Below are 14238 nucleotides of genomic sequence, written 5' to 3' on the forward strand. Positions count from 1 at the left end.
TTCTTGAAAGTTGGTGTCCAGGCTATTTTTGGTTATAGTTTTTAGCTACTTCAATAATTCTTAAATTATTGCTCCTTGATCTATTTTCCAGGTCAGCTTTAAAAAAATATATATATATATACCTTATTTGAATTTTTTCTCCAATTGTTTGATTTTGTTGTAATATTTCTTTTCATATTGAGTTTTCTATCTGGTCCATTTCCATTTTCAGGGCATTTATTTCTTGAGAACCATCTGTTCTAAGGTATCAGTTCTCCTTGCCATTCTCTCCTCCCTGGCTAATCCATGTAGCTTGTTTCATTTCTTCCAGCTATTCCAGTAAACTCTGTGACCAGGATATATTTTTCTTCGAGACTTTGCTTGGATTTTTTGTAGGGTTGCTATCTTCCTCAGAGGCAACCCATTGGGCATCTCTTAAATAAAGATATTTCCTCATTGTATTTGGAGTTTACCTTAGTTTGATCATCTCAAACAGTCTCAATATGTAGGTTGGGGATTCTGTGCTTGGGCCAGGCTCTGCCATTGTGGTGGCATGAGCAAGGTCCTGAGTACGGTATCTAAGTGTAGGCACCTCCTTCAATGACACTGGGGTTGCTCCAGGACTGCCCTCTGCCTGGGGGCATTTTCTTACCCCAGGGCACCAGGCCTTTCCTGCCTGCTGCATTAGACTTAAAAAAAAAACAAAAACAAGCATTTATTAAGCATTTACAGTGCCAGGCACTGTGCTAAGTGTTTTACAAGTATTATCAGTTTTTTTGATATACAATTTATTAGATTTTTTTTTTAAAAGGCAATTGCGGTTAAGTGATGCCCAGGGTCACACAGCTAGTAAGTGTCAAGTGTTTGGTCTGAGGCTGGATTTGAACTCAGGTCCTCCTGACTTCAGGGCCAATGGTCTATCCAATATGCCTTCCCCTAGATCCTCTTTTTTACCCCCCAATCTTTTGGCGGTTGTAATATTTTGTTACTTACTGAATTGCTGTTTTCTATCTGGCCCATTTCAATATTCAGGGCATTTATTTCTTTGATCTTCACAACAAATCTGAGAAATAAGTGCTATTATTATCCCCATTTTACAGATGAAGAAACCGAGGCAGATAGAGCTTAACTAACTTGTGCAAGGTCACACAGCTAGTAAATGTTTGAGGCCAGATTTGGACTCAGGTCTTCCTGACTCCAATTCCAGGGCTCTATCCAGTGTACCTTTATGCCTAGAGAGCTTTCCTCCCCTTCTCCCTCCCACCAAGAGCTTATGGAGTATACCTCAGGATTCCAAGGGTCCTTCTGTGTATTATTCCAGGGCTAGGTAGAGGACCATAAAGGTGTTTCTTCTTATTTCTAATTAGAATGGTACATTTCTAAGCTCCATGGGGTGTTAGGGGGAGCAGAAGGGAGGATCTCTTTGTAGAGATGACTCTTTTCATAGGGCAAGTTAAGAATTTATCAGCTGTTCTGATTTAGCAGACAATGAGTTTGAGCAAATAGCTCAAGTCTCTGATCACTATTATAGCCTACCTCCATCCCACTTTTATGATCCATTTCCTGAACTTGTTTGGTTTGGAAATCTATCATCTACTTCCACTATGATATTATCCCTATTTCTCCCTCCACTGATTTTTACTCAAATGTTCTCTACTATGCTTCCTGGATTTTCTCATATGAGAATATCTTCTAGCAATGTTATTCCATCTCCCCTTTAATCTAAGATATTCTTTTTGAGTAGATATGATGGCCTTCCTCAGCCATATTGCAATCCTAAGTCACAACCCCAAGTGTTACTATACTCCCCAAATTACTATGATATTTACTATATCTTCTTATATTTATGCTCTCTAATTCACTTATCTTTGTGAGTAGGTATTCAGAGTTGTGATTTTTAAAATTACTGCCTCTCTTTCCTCTATGTTGTCTCTTGTCAGTTATTATTCCTTTCCACTGATAATTCTCTTCCTTAGGCATCTGGCCTGGGCAAATACATGTGGGTAAATTTTTTTCTTCCCTCCTGAATTCTCCATTTGAAGTCCTTCATATCAGATTCACAAGTCTTTAGACAAATGGATTTTTTTTTTTTTGGAGAGGCAATTGGGGTTAAGTGACTTGCCCAGGGTCTCACATAGCTAGGAAGTGTCAAGTGTCTGATCTGAGACCAGATTTGAACTCAGGTCCTCCTGACTACAGGGCCAGTGCTCTATGCACTGCGTCACCTACCTGTCCCTGCAAATACATATTTTTTTATTAGCTTTCAGCAGGTACACCATCACTGGCCAAGATCCCATCATTCCCAGATTTCAAGCCATAGTGCAGAAAACGAAATCTTATTCTCAAATACCATCTTCTCATTTCATTTCTCAAACTTCACTTTTTTCTTCCTTGGAAATCCTTAGCTTTGATTGGCACTAGTGAGGAAAACAGAGCTTGTGCCCTTTACATTCTCCAGTTCCTCACCCATGGCTTTGTAATCTTCAAAGAAGGCAGCACGAATTTTCTTGGCATTTTCAGAAGGCCTGGAACGCATGTACTATGAGGCAAAAGCATTATACTGCCTCCACCAGTTTCCCTTTAATGTGAGGGAATGAGGTGCCGAATGATGACAGCATAATCCCTTTTTTGTATATTTTGGCTGCCAGAGATATGACTACCCTCAAAATTATACTCATTAGCTAAAACATAGGTTTGGGAATGTACCTCTACAGAACGGACCCTGTCCCTCCATATCTCTGTAGGGTTTTCATGATAGCTGTTTCCAGCGAGGAGGGCAAATAACAGCAATAAGCTTAACATTCCAGCCAGAAGAAAGTAGCCCTGCCCCCTACAGTACATTTCAAAAAATTTGGTTTTGCCTAAAGTACTTGATCCTAGGAATAAAAAATGTGGTTATGTGGTATTCTGTAGGAGTTGCTTTCTGGTGTGTGGAGTCATGTGTATGAAAGTTACAGGTGATCCAGGGTTTGAGAAGGCAGTGTTAATATTTCTATCAGGGCTTCTAAAAGACCACCTAAAAGTTTACCTCCTTAGAGCTGGTTTGCTAGACTTCAGTCAATTCAAAATTCTAAATCTTTATAGATCTATACAGATCATTATAGATCTTTCTTTGGCACTTCTTTTTCACCTACTCTGTGAGGTGGAAGACAAAGTTGGAAGTCATCCCATATACCTTTCAACCGAACAAAGATTCAATTTATAAAAACCACAGTGTTTTGGATCCAAATCCTTTCTTGGTCCTTCTTTAGCTATAATGTCATCTGGAACCAAGCCCAAAGTGGGCAAAAGTGACAGTTAATCCTGTAGCTATTCATTATCCCTTAGTAATGAGGCATGGGGACAGCAAGGAAAAAGCAAAATCTGTTTAATCTTTGTCAAAAGAACAACATTCTTCTCTCCTAACAAACCCAACCTACCTAGCTAAACTGGTTTGATCTTCATCTCTTTTCCCTTCCCTAGTTCTTCCTAGTGGAGAAATTCTAAGAAGCAAAAAAATGGTGAAAAGAAGAAAAAAGAAGGTGGTCCAGGGAACCCACTGTCTTGGATAAGCAATTCCTAATAATCTTGAATTGACTGAAAGCCTAGCAAACCAGCTCTAAAGAAGTAAACTTTTAGGTTGTAGAAAAAGGAAGCTTTGGAAAACACACACACACACACACACACACATACTTGCAACTTCTTTTCAAGAAAACAACACTAAATATCAAACTATTATCTTCTGTCCTTATACCGTTCCATTAAAATATATATACATAATATATATGTACATATACAATACATATATAATATTCAGATTCGAGCCTCTGCCAATGCAGATTCAAATCATTTTTAAACTTAGGGAATATTTATTTTGCAGAGAAAGAGCTTAGACCTTGACCCGCATACAAATTGGCCTGCATGAACAAAGTGTTCATTCAAGATGGTAATTAAACCTGCTGCCCTTAAAGTTATTGCTCTGAGTCTTTACTAACAACTTACTAAATATTCTAGAGAATTAGGATCATACAGTTAGAGCTGGAGAGAACTTTAGAGATCATTTGGTCCCAACTCCTCATTTTATATAAGAGGCCGGAGAAGGGCGGTGACACAGGTAGTAGTAAGTGGTAGTTCTGGGATTTGGATGCAGTTCTTCTACCACCAGATCCAGCACTCTTTCCGTAGTACCACGCCACCTCTCAATTTATGAATGGGTTCTATTCCCAAAATTTGCAGGTCAGTTGCTTGGCACTTGGAATTTGTTTTCCCAGAGAAACAATGATCTAAGTGGTAGGATCCCAGATCAGCCCACAAAAATTTATTTAACCAAGAATGTTGTTGAAATATTAATATTGTTTTTGTGAGAAAAATGCATTCCATGTTCAAATTCAGCTCATGGTGCTAGAAACAGTCTGTCATCCTGATCTTACCTACACCAAGGAGGCTACTGGTTGAAAAGAAAACTGCACTCCTGGTCTTCTGCCCAGACACTTCTGGGCCCTGGTATAGCTGAAGTCAGGAAATCCCTTGACCAGTCAAAGTCAGGAGAGAGTATCCTGTTGATCAGTGACTGACACTGGTATAGCAGGGACATGGGCATTCTCTGTTTCAGAAATTGTCTCTGTCTTCAATGAACATCTTCACTTAATCTAGCTCAAAGAAGACTAGAGGAATTTCTCTTTCTTTACTTTTGCATAATGCTTTGGAAGAAGCCAGTTCTACTGAGAAATAAACATATTTGGTTTCACAGCATCATGGAGTTGGAAGAAACCTCAGAAGCCATTCAAGTTACCCTAGAGAATACCTTCATGAGAAAAAATCTGTAGCTCTCTTCTGTAACTCTCATCAATATAAAAATATTTATACAATTACAAACCTGTGCTAGGCTGTGACTTTGTGTCATAGCCTAGGGCAATTTTATTATAAAGGAAAAATGTTTTTCTTTTTTATGTTTCTTTACTGGAAAAATAATCTCAAAGTTCAAATAGCCAGGAGGAAAGTATAAAATGAATGACAATAGAAGTATAATGTAGCCTTAACATCCTGATCTCGCTGATAACTTTATAGACTCTAAAGACATAGTTGCCACTCAAGCAGAAACCCTATAAGAAAAAAAACCTTTATGCCTGAACTTTTCATATACTTATCCTGTAAGATTCTAACATCCTTTACTTGGAAAGACTTATGGTTACTCAAAGCCATTCTTCTATATATCCTAAGTATTTTTTCCAGGTAAGGGCACCTAGAATATTTGAAGAGAGGTCCTAGGTAGGAAGATTTCATATAAAGGATGGCTTTGGCCACACCAACACTGTTTTACAACAAATATGAAATAGGTACTAGATACATGGTAGAGGTAAAATGTCACCAGCACTAATCAATATTCTACCAATTATCCAATCTCTGGCTACAAGAGACATCTCATATAGATAGGACCTCTCATTTGTCAGGCATATATCTTCTGTGAGAATGCAAAGGTTGCAACATAGACAGGGTTCTGATATCGCTTGAAGATCTAGAGTTTGGTTTTATTTTATCTATGTTTGTAGTCACCCCTCCCTCACCCCTTAATGATCCCACCAACTCCTGGAAGAAAGGGAAGGAATAAAAATCAGGCACAGATATTTTGGGACTATACAGACAAAAGAAAATGCTGGTTGCCTGCTGGGTTGTACAGACAAACCCCTTGGATAGTTCAGGCCCTACACATTTTGATTTTCTTCATCAGGAGGGGGGATGAGGGCTTTTATTTCCTGAGGCTAGATATCTGTCCAGCTTTACAGCAGAACTCGCTGGTGAAGACAAAGCTAGTCTTTAAAAACAGAACTCTCAGGCCTAAGGAAGCAACTCAAAATGCTTCTCCCCCCTTTATTATCTGAGCCTCAGTTGAAAATATTCCCTAGTCATGGGGAAACAAAGAAAAGACACTTAGGAGTGGAGTCTATGGGAGAGGTTAAGGACTTCTTCACCCGAAAAACCTCATCCCAAACAAAGCAGGTCATGCAAGCCCTGCTGTATGATACTATTTCACACTGAGCACAACTGAGCAGCAAAGAGAGATAGCTAATTGCTTCAGAGCCAGTAGAGTGGATATACTTTACTTGTCTGAGAGCTGTCCTGAAATAAAGGATCCGATAAGCACACCCACAAAAAATAAGGAGGCAGTTAGTGGAGCTTTCCAGTCATCCTCACAGACCAGGTCCCACTGTAAAAGAAACAAAGGAAGACTTCACTTTGACAGTTTATCAACATCATCTTGGCACATTCTATTAAGAGGCACCCCATTATCCCAACTGTTTCAGACATTTAGTGAGGATTCCAGTACCCATGATTCTGTCTTCACACACACATGCAAATATGCATGTACCCGGGTGTACACCTCATGTTGTTTTGTGTCCAGATATCACTGGGAGTGGGGGAGGTAAAAAGAAGTGGGAAGAGGAAGAAGCAGGAAATTTTTAGGGTACTTGATATAATATTCAATCCAATGTGTCCAGTAACTAAATAGTTTCAAGACATGGAATTATAAAACCACCAGGCCATTGGGTTTATTTTTTCAAACAACACAGTACTCAGACATTCTTGGGGATAGTAGTCAATGTTCTCCTGCCCTCTCTCCCTCTTCTCTTGCATATGGGCTTAGAGATGAGCCTTCAAGAAAAAACCAAACAAAGAGAAAAAGAAAATCAGTAGTTGCTCCTCCCAGGTTACAAAAAGTTACTTTTTGGTTTGAAGAACAACAGTTTTCCTTCTCCATCAAAATCAGGCAAAAGATTCCCGCCCCCCTACTCCTCTCCCCAACCCTTGCCTTGAAACAAAGCACAAAACAGCCTTCCTCTGACCTTTCAGGAAAGGGCTAAATTTCTGGTTCTTAGGGCACTCATCAAAGAGTCCAGCATCAGAGATAGGGATCAGCATATGCCCTATATCCATTTGAAGTTCTTAACAGGGAGTACTGCCAACTACCAACAAGCAACTGAAAAAAAGAAAAAAAGCCTACCATAGAAACCACCAAGCAACCTAAGAAGAAGGAGCTGGTCTTGAACACTCTGCTGGTCTCCAAGCTGGTTAAGTGAAGCCCCTGCCTCTGGTGTCAGGTCTGTTTCTTCATCTCCATCTTTCCCCTTATTCCCTTCCATCTTCTCTAGTCTATCTTTCTATCACCCTCTCTTTCTATCTCTCAGACCTTAGGAAGATCTGAAATGTAATCTTAGGTAGTAATACTATCTCTAATGGCTTGGGCCAACCTAGGGGGTTCTAAGCCTGTTCTTTTGTTGTTGTTCGGTTGTGTCCGAATCTTTGTGACCCTATTTGGGATTTTCTTGGCAAATATACTGGAGTGGTTTACCACTTTTTTGCCAGGTGATGAGTAAACTGACGCAAACAGGGTTAAGTGATTTGCCCAGGGTCATACAGCTAGTAAATGTCTGAGGCCAGATTTGAACTCAGGTCTTCCTGACTCCAGACCCAGCGGTCTATCCACTGAGTCATCTAGCTGCCCTTAGACACAAACAACACTCAATACTGACCTCAATAAGAACTAGTCTATGGTTAAGGCTACACTTTGTCAACATTTATGTAGAAACCTAGATAGGCTTTACCTACAGCTATTATTGTTAGTGATTCCAAAAGCTTAGAGATTTCTCACTGTCTCTGGGATAGTGATTAACCTAATGGTACAGCGACTTGGCCTGAGCATAACTTGTCTCCCAACCTGTACCATCAAAAGTGGTACAAAATATTTATGGCAACATTTGCAAAACTTTTACACTTTTCAAATTGAGCTCTTGGGGCATCATCTCCTCTATCCTGAGCCTTGACCTTGCAAGGAAAATTATGGGCAGAACAAAAAAACAGACAACAGTATGATAAGAAAGACATGTAATGGCTTTTTCCATTGCACCTTTTTCTCTGGCTTCTGGGTCAGTCAGTAGGTGCTCCAGGGCTACACAGAGCACAGCTGCAGCTACATCACATAGGCAGTTGGGTGGTACTCAGGGGAGTTAGGAGGTGGGGAGCATGCTTGATCATTGGTCCTCTGAAATCATGATAAGTTATTACATCGGTCAGATAAATCATTCAAAGTTGTTTTTGCAATATTGTTATTTTATGAATTGGTTCTGCTCACTTTATTCTTTGCATAAGTTCATACAAGTCTTCCTAGGTTTTTCTGAAACCATCCTCTTCATAATTTCTTACTGCACAATAGTATTCTGTCATACTCAAATACCATAATTTGTTCATTCCCCTTGATGGGCACCCCTTAGTTTCCAGATCTCTACCACCACAAAAAAAGCTTAGTAGTTGTTTTACTGGGTCAAAAGGTATGCACACTTTAATAACTTTTTTTGGGTATAAATTGCTTTCCAGAATGGCTGGACCAGTTCACAGCTCATTAATTATTAAATGATTAAATGATTAATGATTAAAAAAATCATTAACAGTGCGATAATGTACCTATTTTCCCACAGTCTCTCCAACACTTTTCATTTTCCTTTTTTTTTTGCCAGTTTTGCCAATCTAAGGGGCATAAGGTAGAATTTCAGTTACTTTACATTTTTCTGATTATTGTATTTGAAACATTTTTTTACATCTGGCTATTCATAATTTGTATTTTTTTCTTTGAAAACTGCCTGTTTGTTTTCAGATAAAGAAATTAAAGCTATCTATAGTCATATGAAAAAAATGCTCTAAATCACCATTGATTGGAGAAATGCAAATTAAAACAACTCTGAAGTACCACTTCACACCTATCAGATTGACTAATATGACAAAAAAAAAAGGAAAATGATAAATGTTAGAGATGTGGGAAAATTGGAACACTACTGCATTGTTAGTGGAGTTGTGAATTGATTCAACCATTCTGGAGAGCAATTTGGAAGTATGCCCAAAGGGCTATAAATCTATGCATACCCTTTGACCCAGCGATATCACTTCTAGGACTGTATCCCAAAGATACCATACAAATGGGAAAAAGACCGACATGTACAAAAATATTTATAGCAGCTTTTTTTGTGGCCAAGAATTGGAAATTGAGGGGATGCCCATCAATTGGGGAATGGCTGAACAAGTTATGGTATATGAATGTAAAGGAATATTGTTGTTCCATAAGAAATGGTGAGCAGGCAGACTTCAGAAGAACCTGGAAAGACTTACTGATGCTGAGTGAAGTGAATAGAACCAGAAGAACATTGTACACAGTAACAGCAATGCTGTGTGATGACCAACTTTGATAGATTTAGCTCTTCTCAGCAATACAATGTTCTAAGACAATTCCAAGACTCATGATGGAAAATGCTATCCACATCCAGAGAAAGAACTATGGAGACTGCAGATCAAAGCATACTATTTTCTCTCTCTTTTGTTTTCTTTCTATGGTTTTTCTTTTTTTGTTCTGATTCTTCTTTCACAACATGACTAATGTGGAAATAGGTTTAATATGATTATACATGTATAGCCCATATCAGATTGCTTATTGTCTTGGGGAGGGGGGAAGGGGGGAAAATTTGGAATTCAAAATCTTAGAAAAGTGAATGTTGAAAACTAAAAATAAATAATTAAAAAAGAACAATAAAAAAAGAAAACTGCCTGTTCATATTCTTTGACCATTATCTATTGATGAATGGCTCTTATTCTTATAAATTTGAATCAGTTCTTATATTTCTAGGAAATGAGACTCTTTCAGAGAAATCTGCTTCCCTTCCAATTTTAGATGCATTATTTTTGTGCAAAAACTTCAATTTTATGTAATGAAAATTGTTCATTTTATCTTCCATCATCCATCTACACACAACTATGTATAATATTACCTGATTTTATAACATTATCTGATTGTAGCCATCACATTTTTTCCTCTTGGGCAATTTGTGTTTCTCTCTCTCTTTCCCCCTTTTCTCTGTCTCCTCCCTCCCTCTCTCTCTCTCTCTTTTTTGTTTGTTTGTTTTTGGTGAGGCAATCTGGGTTAAGGGACTTGCCCAGGGTGACACAGCTAATAAGTGTCAAGTGCCTGAGGCCAGATTTGAACTCAGGTCCTCCTGATTCTAAGGCCGCAGCTTTATCCACTGTGCCATCTAGTTGCCCCTTCTCTCCTTTTAAAGATGATTTGTCAATTTTATTGGTCTTTAAAAAAACTTGCTTTATCAGCTTAATTTGAAATAGTTTTATTGATGCCTTTTGTTTGTATATCGTCTTTTCTAAACTTATCTTATTTTTCCTTGACCCAAGTCCAAAAGTGAATCTTTTCTTGTAACAAAGAAAACAGTTAAGCAAAAAGAATCACTACTAATAAAACATACCTTCTGCTCACAGAAGAGAGGTGGGGAAAGAGACTGCTAGGGCAGACCTTTATATATGATCAGATTTCACTATATCAAACATTTCTGCTTGTTTTTTTCTTTGTCACAAGACAGTTTACTCTGGAAGGGGAAAGTTTCTTTTATAGAAATGAGTGACAAATAAAAAATATATGAAAAAGTACTCTAAATTTATATATATATTTTATATGTAAATGTGTTAGAAAACAAACAAAAGCAACTGATAAAATAACCCTATGATTAACAACGTATGCAACATTCTGCCTCAGTAGCCTTCTGCTTCTCTGTCAAAAGCCGAGGGTTACATTGCATGATCTGTTCTCTTGGACCATCGTGGTTTTTTAAAATTACTCTGAGTTTGAATTCCTTTTATTGATCTTTTCATTTATGTTGCTTTACTAATTGTGCATATTGTTCTCATGATACTGCTTATTTTACTCTTCATCAGCTCATACTGATCTTCTCATGTTGCTCTGCATTATTCATATTCACCATTTGTTTACTAATATTTTGATTATTTTTTCTTTTCCTACTTTCCTTTGGTTATTCCTGTTCCCCCTCCAATGCCATTAACATGTACATACTTCATTTTTCTCTCATTAGCAAAGGATTAGGATCATATTTTACCTCTGAGAATTTGGCTGTATCTCAAAGACTTTCCTTATTTCCTTTTGTAATTATGTTCTTGTCATTTAATTCTAACTTTATTAGATTGTTTCAGAAATAGTGTGTAAATGTTCTGCCTTTTTCTGTTTGCTAAGAGCATTTTTGCATAAGTGACCATTTTTTTGTAAAAGGTCTTTGAGCACTTGGAATAAAAAGGCATATTCCTTACTTTTTTCCATTTTGTTCTTTCCAGATATCTGTTGATTCCAACTGTTTTTTAAAGCTCAATCCTAGTTTATTAAAATAAAAAAAAATAAATGACAGCAAAGCCTATTCAAAGGGGATTTGCTGCCTGTTACAGTGAGTAATGTATTTAATTAGTTGGTTCAAATCATTTTATGGAAATATTGTAATTGAAATGAAGATGTTGACTCATTTTTGCTGCAGGTTTGCTGCAGAGCCTTTTAACTTTTTTTGTTGTTGTTACATTTTAAGTTCAGAATTGTCTCTCTCCCTCCCTCCCCACCCTACACTACAGAAGGCACCATTATATAAAATCATACTATGCAATTTATTGTTTATTTATCAGTTCTTTCTCTGGAGGTGGATAGTGTCTTCCTTCATATGTCCTTTGTAGTTGATTTGAGTTATAATACTCAGAATAACTAGGTCACTCATAGTTGTTCTTTGAACAATATTGGTGTTACTATATACAATGTTCTCTTGGTTCTGCTCATTCCACTCTTCACTATTTCATGCAAATCTTTCTACATTTTTCTAAAATCAACAAGCTCATCATTTCTTACAGCACAGTAGTATTATTCCATCACAATCCCATACTATAACTTGTTTAGTTATTTAGTGATTCTCCAGTTGATGGGCATCCCCTCAATTTCCAGTTCTTTGCCACCACAAAGAGCTGCTATAAACATTTTAGAACATATAGGTTCTTCTCCTTTTTCCCTGACTATCTTGGGAAACAGAACTAATAGTGGTATTGCTGGGTCAAAGGGTATACACGGTTTTATAACTCTTTGAGCATAATCCCAAAAGATTGCTCTCTAAAATGGTTGGATCAGTTCTACCAACAGTGTATTAGTGTCCCTATTTTTCCACATCTCCTCCAACATTTGTCATTTTCCCCATTTTAGCCAATCTGATAGGTGTGAGATGATATCTCAAAGTTGTTTTAATTTGCATTTTTTAATCAATAATGATTTAGAGCATTTTTTCACATGACTATATGTAGTTTTGATTTCTTCACTGAAAAACTACTTGTTCATATCCTTTGACCATTTATCAACTGGGGAATGACTCATATTCTTATAAATTTGATGAAAGTCTCTATATATTTGAGACATAAGACCTTTATATGAGAAGCTACCTATAAAATTTCCCAATTTTCTGCTTTTCTTCTAATCTTGGCTATACTGGTTTTATTTGTACAAACCCTTTTCAGTTTAACATAAAATTATCCATTTTACATCTCATGGTGCTCTCTATCTCTTGCTTATTCATAAATTCTTCTCCTATGCATAAGTCTGATAGGTAATATGTCCCATGTTTTTCTAATTTTTTTTAAGCTATCTTCCTTCAAATCTAGGTCACGTATCCATTTTGACCTTATCTTGGTGAATGGTGTATGATATTGGTCTATATCCATTTTCTGCCAGACTGCTTTTCAGTTTTCCCAACAATTTTCATCAAATAATGAATTCTTATACCTCAAACTTAAATCTCTACATTTGTCAAACACAAGGTTACTATAATTGTTTACTACTGTGTATTGTATGTCTACTCTATTCCACTGATCCCTCTTTCTATTTCTTAGCTCATACCAGATAGTTTTGATAATTACTGCCTTATAATAAAGTTTAAGATCTGGTACTGCCAAACCTCCTTCCTTTACACTTTTCCCCCTACTAATTCTGTGATATTCTTGATCTTTAGTTCTTCCAAATGAATTTTGTTATTTTTTCTAGCTCAATAAAATAATATTTTGGTAATTTAATTGGGATAGCATTGAGTAAGTACACTAAGTAGAATTGTCATTTTTATTATATTGGCTCACCCACCCATGAACAATTAATATTTCTCCAATTATTTAAATCTGATTTTTATTTGTGTAAAAAGTTCATGTAGTTCTGGGTTTGTCTTGGCAGGTATACTCCCAGCTATTTTACACTGTCTATAGTTATTTTAAAAGGGGTATCTCTTATTCTCTCTTCTTGCAGGGTTTTGTTGGTGACATAAAAATGCTGATGACTTATGTGGGTTAATATCCTGCTCTGTTGCTAAAATTATTCATTGTTTCAACTAACATTTTAGTTAAATCTTTAGGATATTTTATTTAGGATTTGTGCATCCATATTCATTAATGACATTGATCTATAATTTTCTTTCTCTGTTTTTGCTCTTCCTGGATTAGGTATCAGCATCATATTTGTTTTATAAAAGGAGTTTGGTAAGACTCCCTTGCCTATTATTCAAAATAATGTATTTAATATTGGAATTAGTTGAACAAAATTCATTAGTTAAACATTTGGTAGAATTCACTTGTAAATCCATCTGGTCCTGATACTTTTTTTCTTAGGAAGCTCATTTATGGTTTGTTCAATTTCTTTTTCTAAAATAGATTTATTTAGGTATTCTAATTCCTCTTCTGTTAATCTAGGCAGTTTATAATTTTGTAAGTATTCTTCCATTTTACTTAAATTTTTTAATTTATTGGCATATAATTGGGCAAAATAACTCCTAATAATTACTTTGATTTCATCCTCATTAGTGGCATATTTGCTCTTTCCATTTTTGATACTAGCAACTTGTTTCTCTTCTCTTTTTTGTAAAAATTATATTAACCAATGGCTTATCTATTTTATTGTTTTTTCATAAAAGCAATTACTAGTTTTATTTATTAATTCAATGTTTTTTACATTCAATTTTGTTAATCTCACCTTTAATTTTTAGGGTTTCCAATTTAGTGTTTAATTGGGGATTTTAAATTTATTCTTTTTCTAGTTTTTTAAATTGCATACCCCAATTCATTGGTTTGCTTTTTCTCTATTTTATTGATATAAGTATTTAGAGATATAAATTTTCCTCTGATTACTGCTTTTCCTGCATCCTATAAGTTTTGGTATGTTGCCTCATTATTGCCATTCTTTTTAATAAAAATTATTTATTGTTTCTATGATTTGTTCTTTAACCCACTCATTCTTTAAGATTAGATTGGTTTCCAGTTAATTTTTAATCCATGTTTCCATGATCCCTTATTGAATATAATTTTTATTGCATTATGATCTGAAAAGGATGCATTGAATGTTTCTCCATTTAACTATAAAGTTTTTATCTCTAATATATA

At 36.2% G+C, this 14238-nt stretch overlaps 1 protein-coding gene across 2 annotated transcripts in view; it reads right to left on the reverse strand.

Moving 5' to 3' along the window:
• LOC114033647 (solute carrier family 22 member 5-like) overlaps positions 1 to 14238 on the reverse strand; it is a 56818-nt gene that overhangs the window by 26275 nt on the left and 16305 nt on the right. For both annotated transcript variants that reach the window (XM_027849278.1, XM_027849277.1), the window contains exon 2: positions 6060 to 6163. In XM_027849278.1, the coding sequence (XP_027705079.1) occupies positions 6060 to 6163 (104 nt within the window). The remainder of the gene's footprint in view (positions 1 to 6059; positions 6164 to 14238) is intronic.

This window comes from Vombatus ursinus, unplaced genomic scaffold (genome assembly GCF_900497805.2).
Source record: "Vombatus ursinus unplaced genomic scaffold, bare-nosed wombat genome assembly UNPS02007284.1, whole genome shotgun sequence".
NCBI classification, from domain to species: Eukaryota; Metazoa; Chordata; class Mammalia; order Diprotodontia; family Vombatidae; genus Vombatus; species Vombatus ursinus.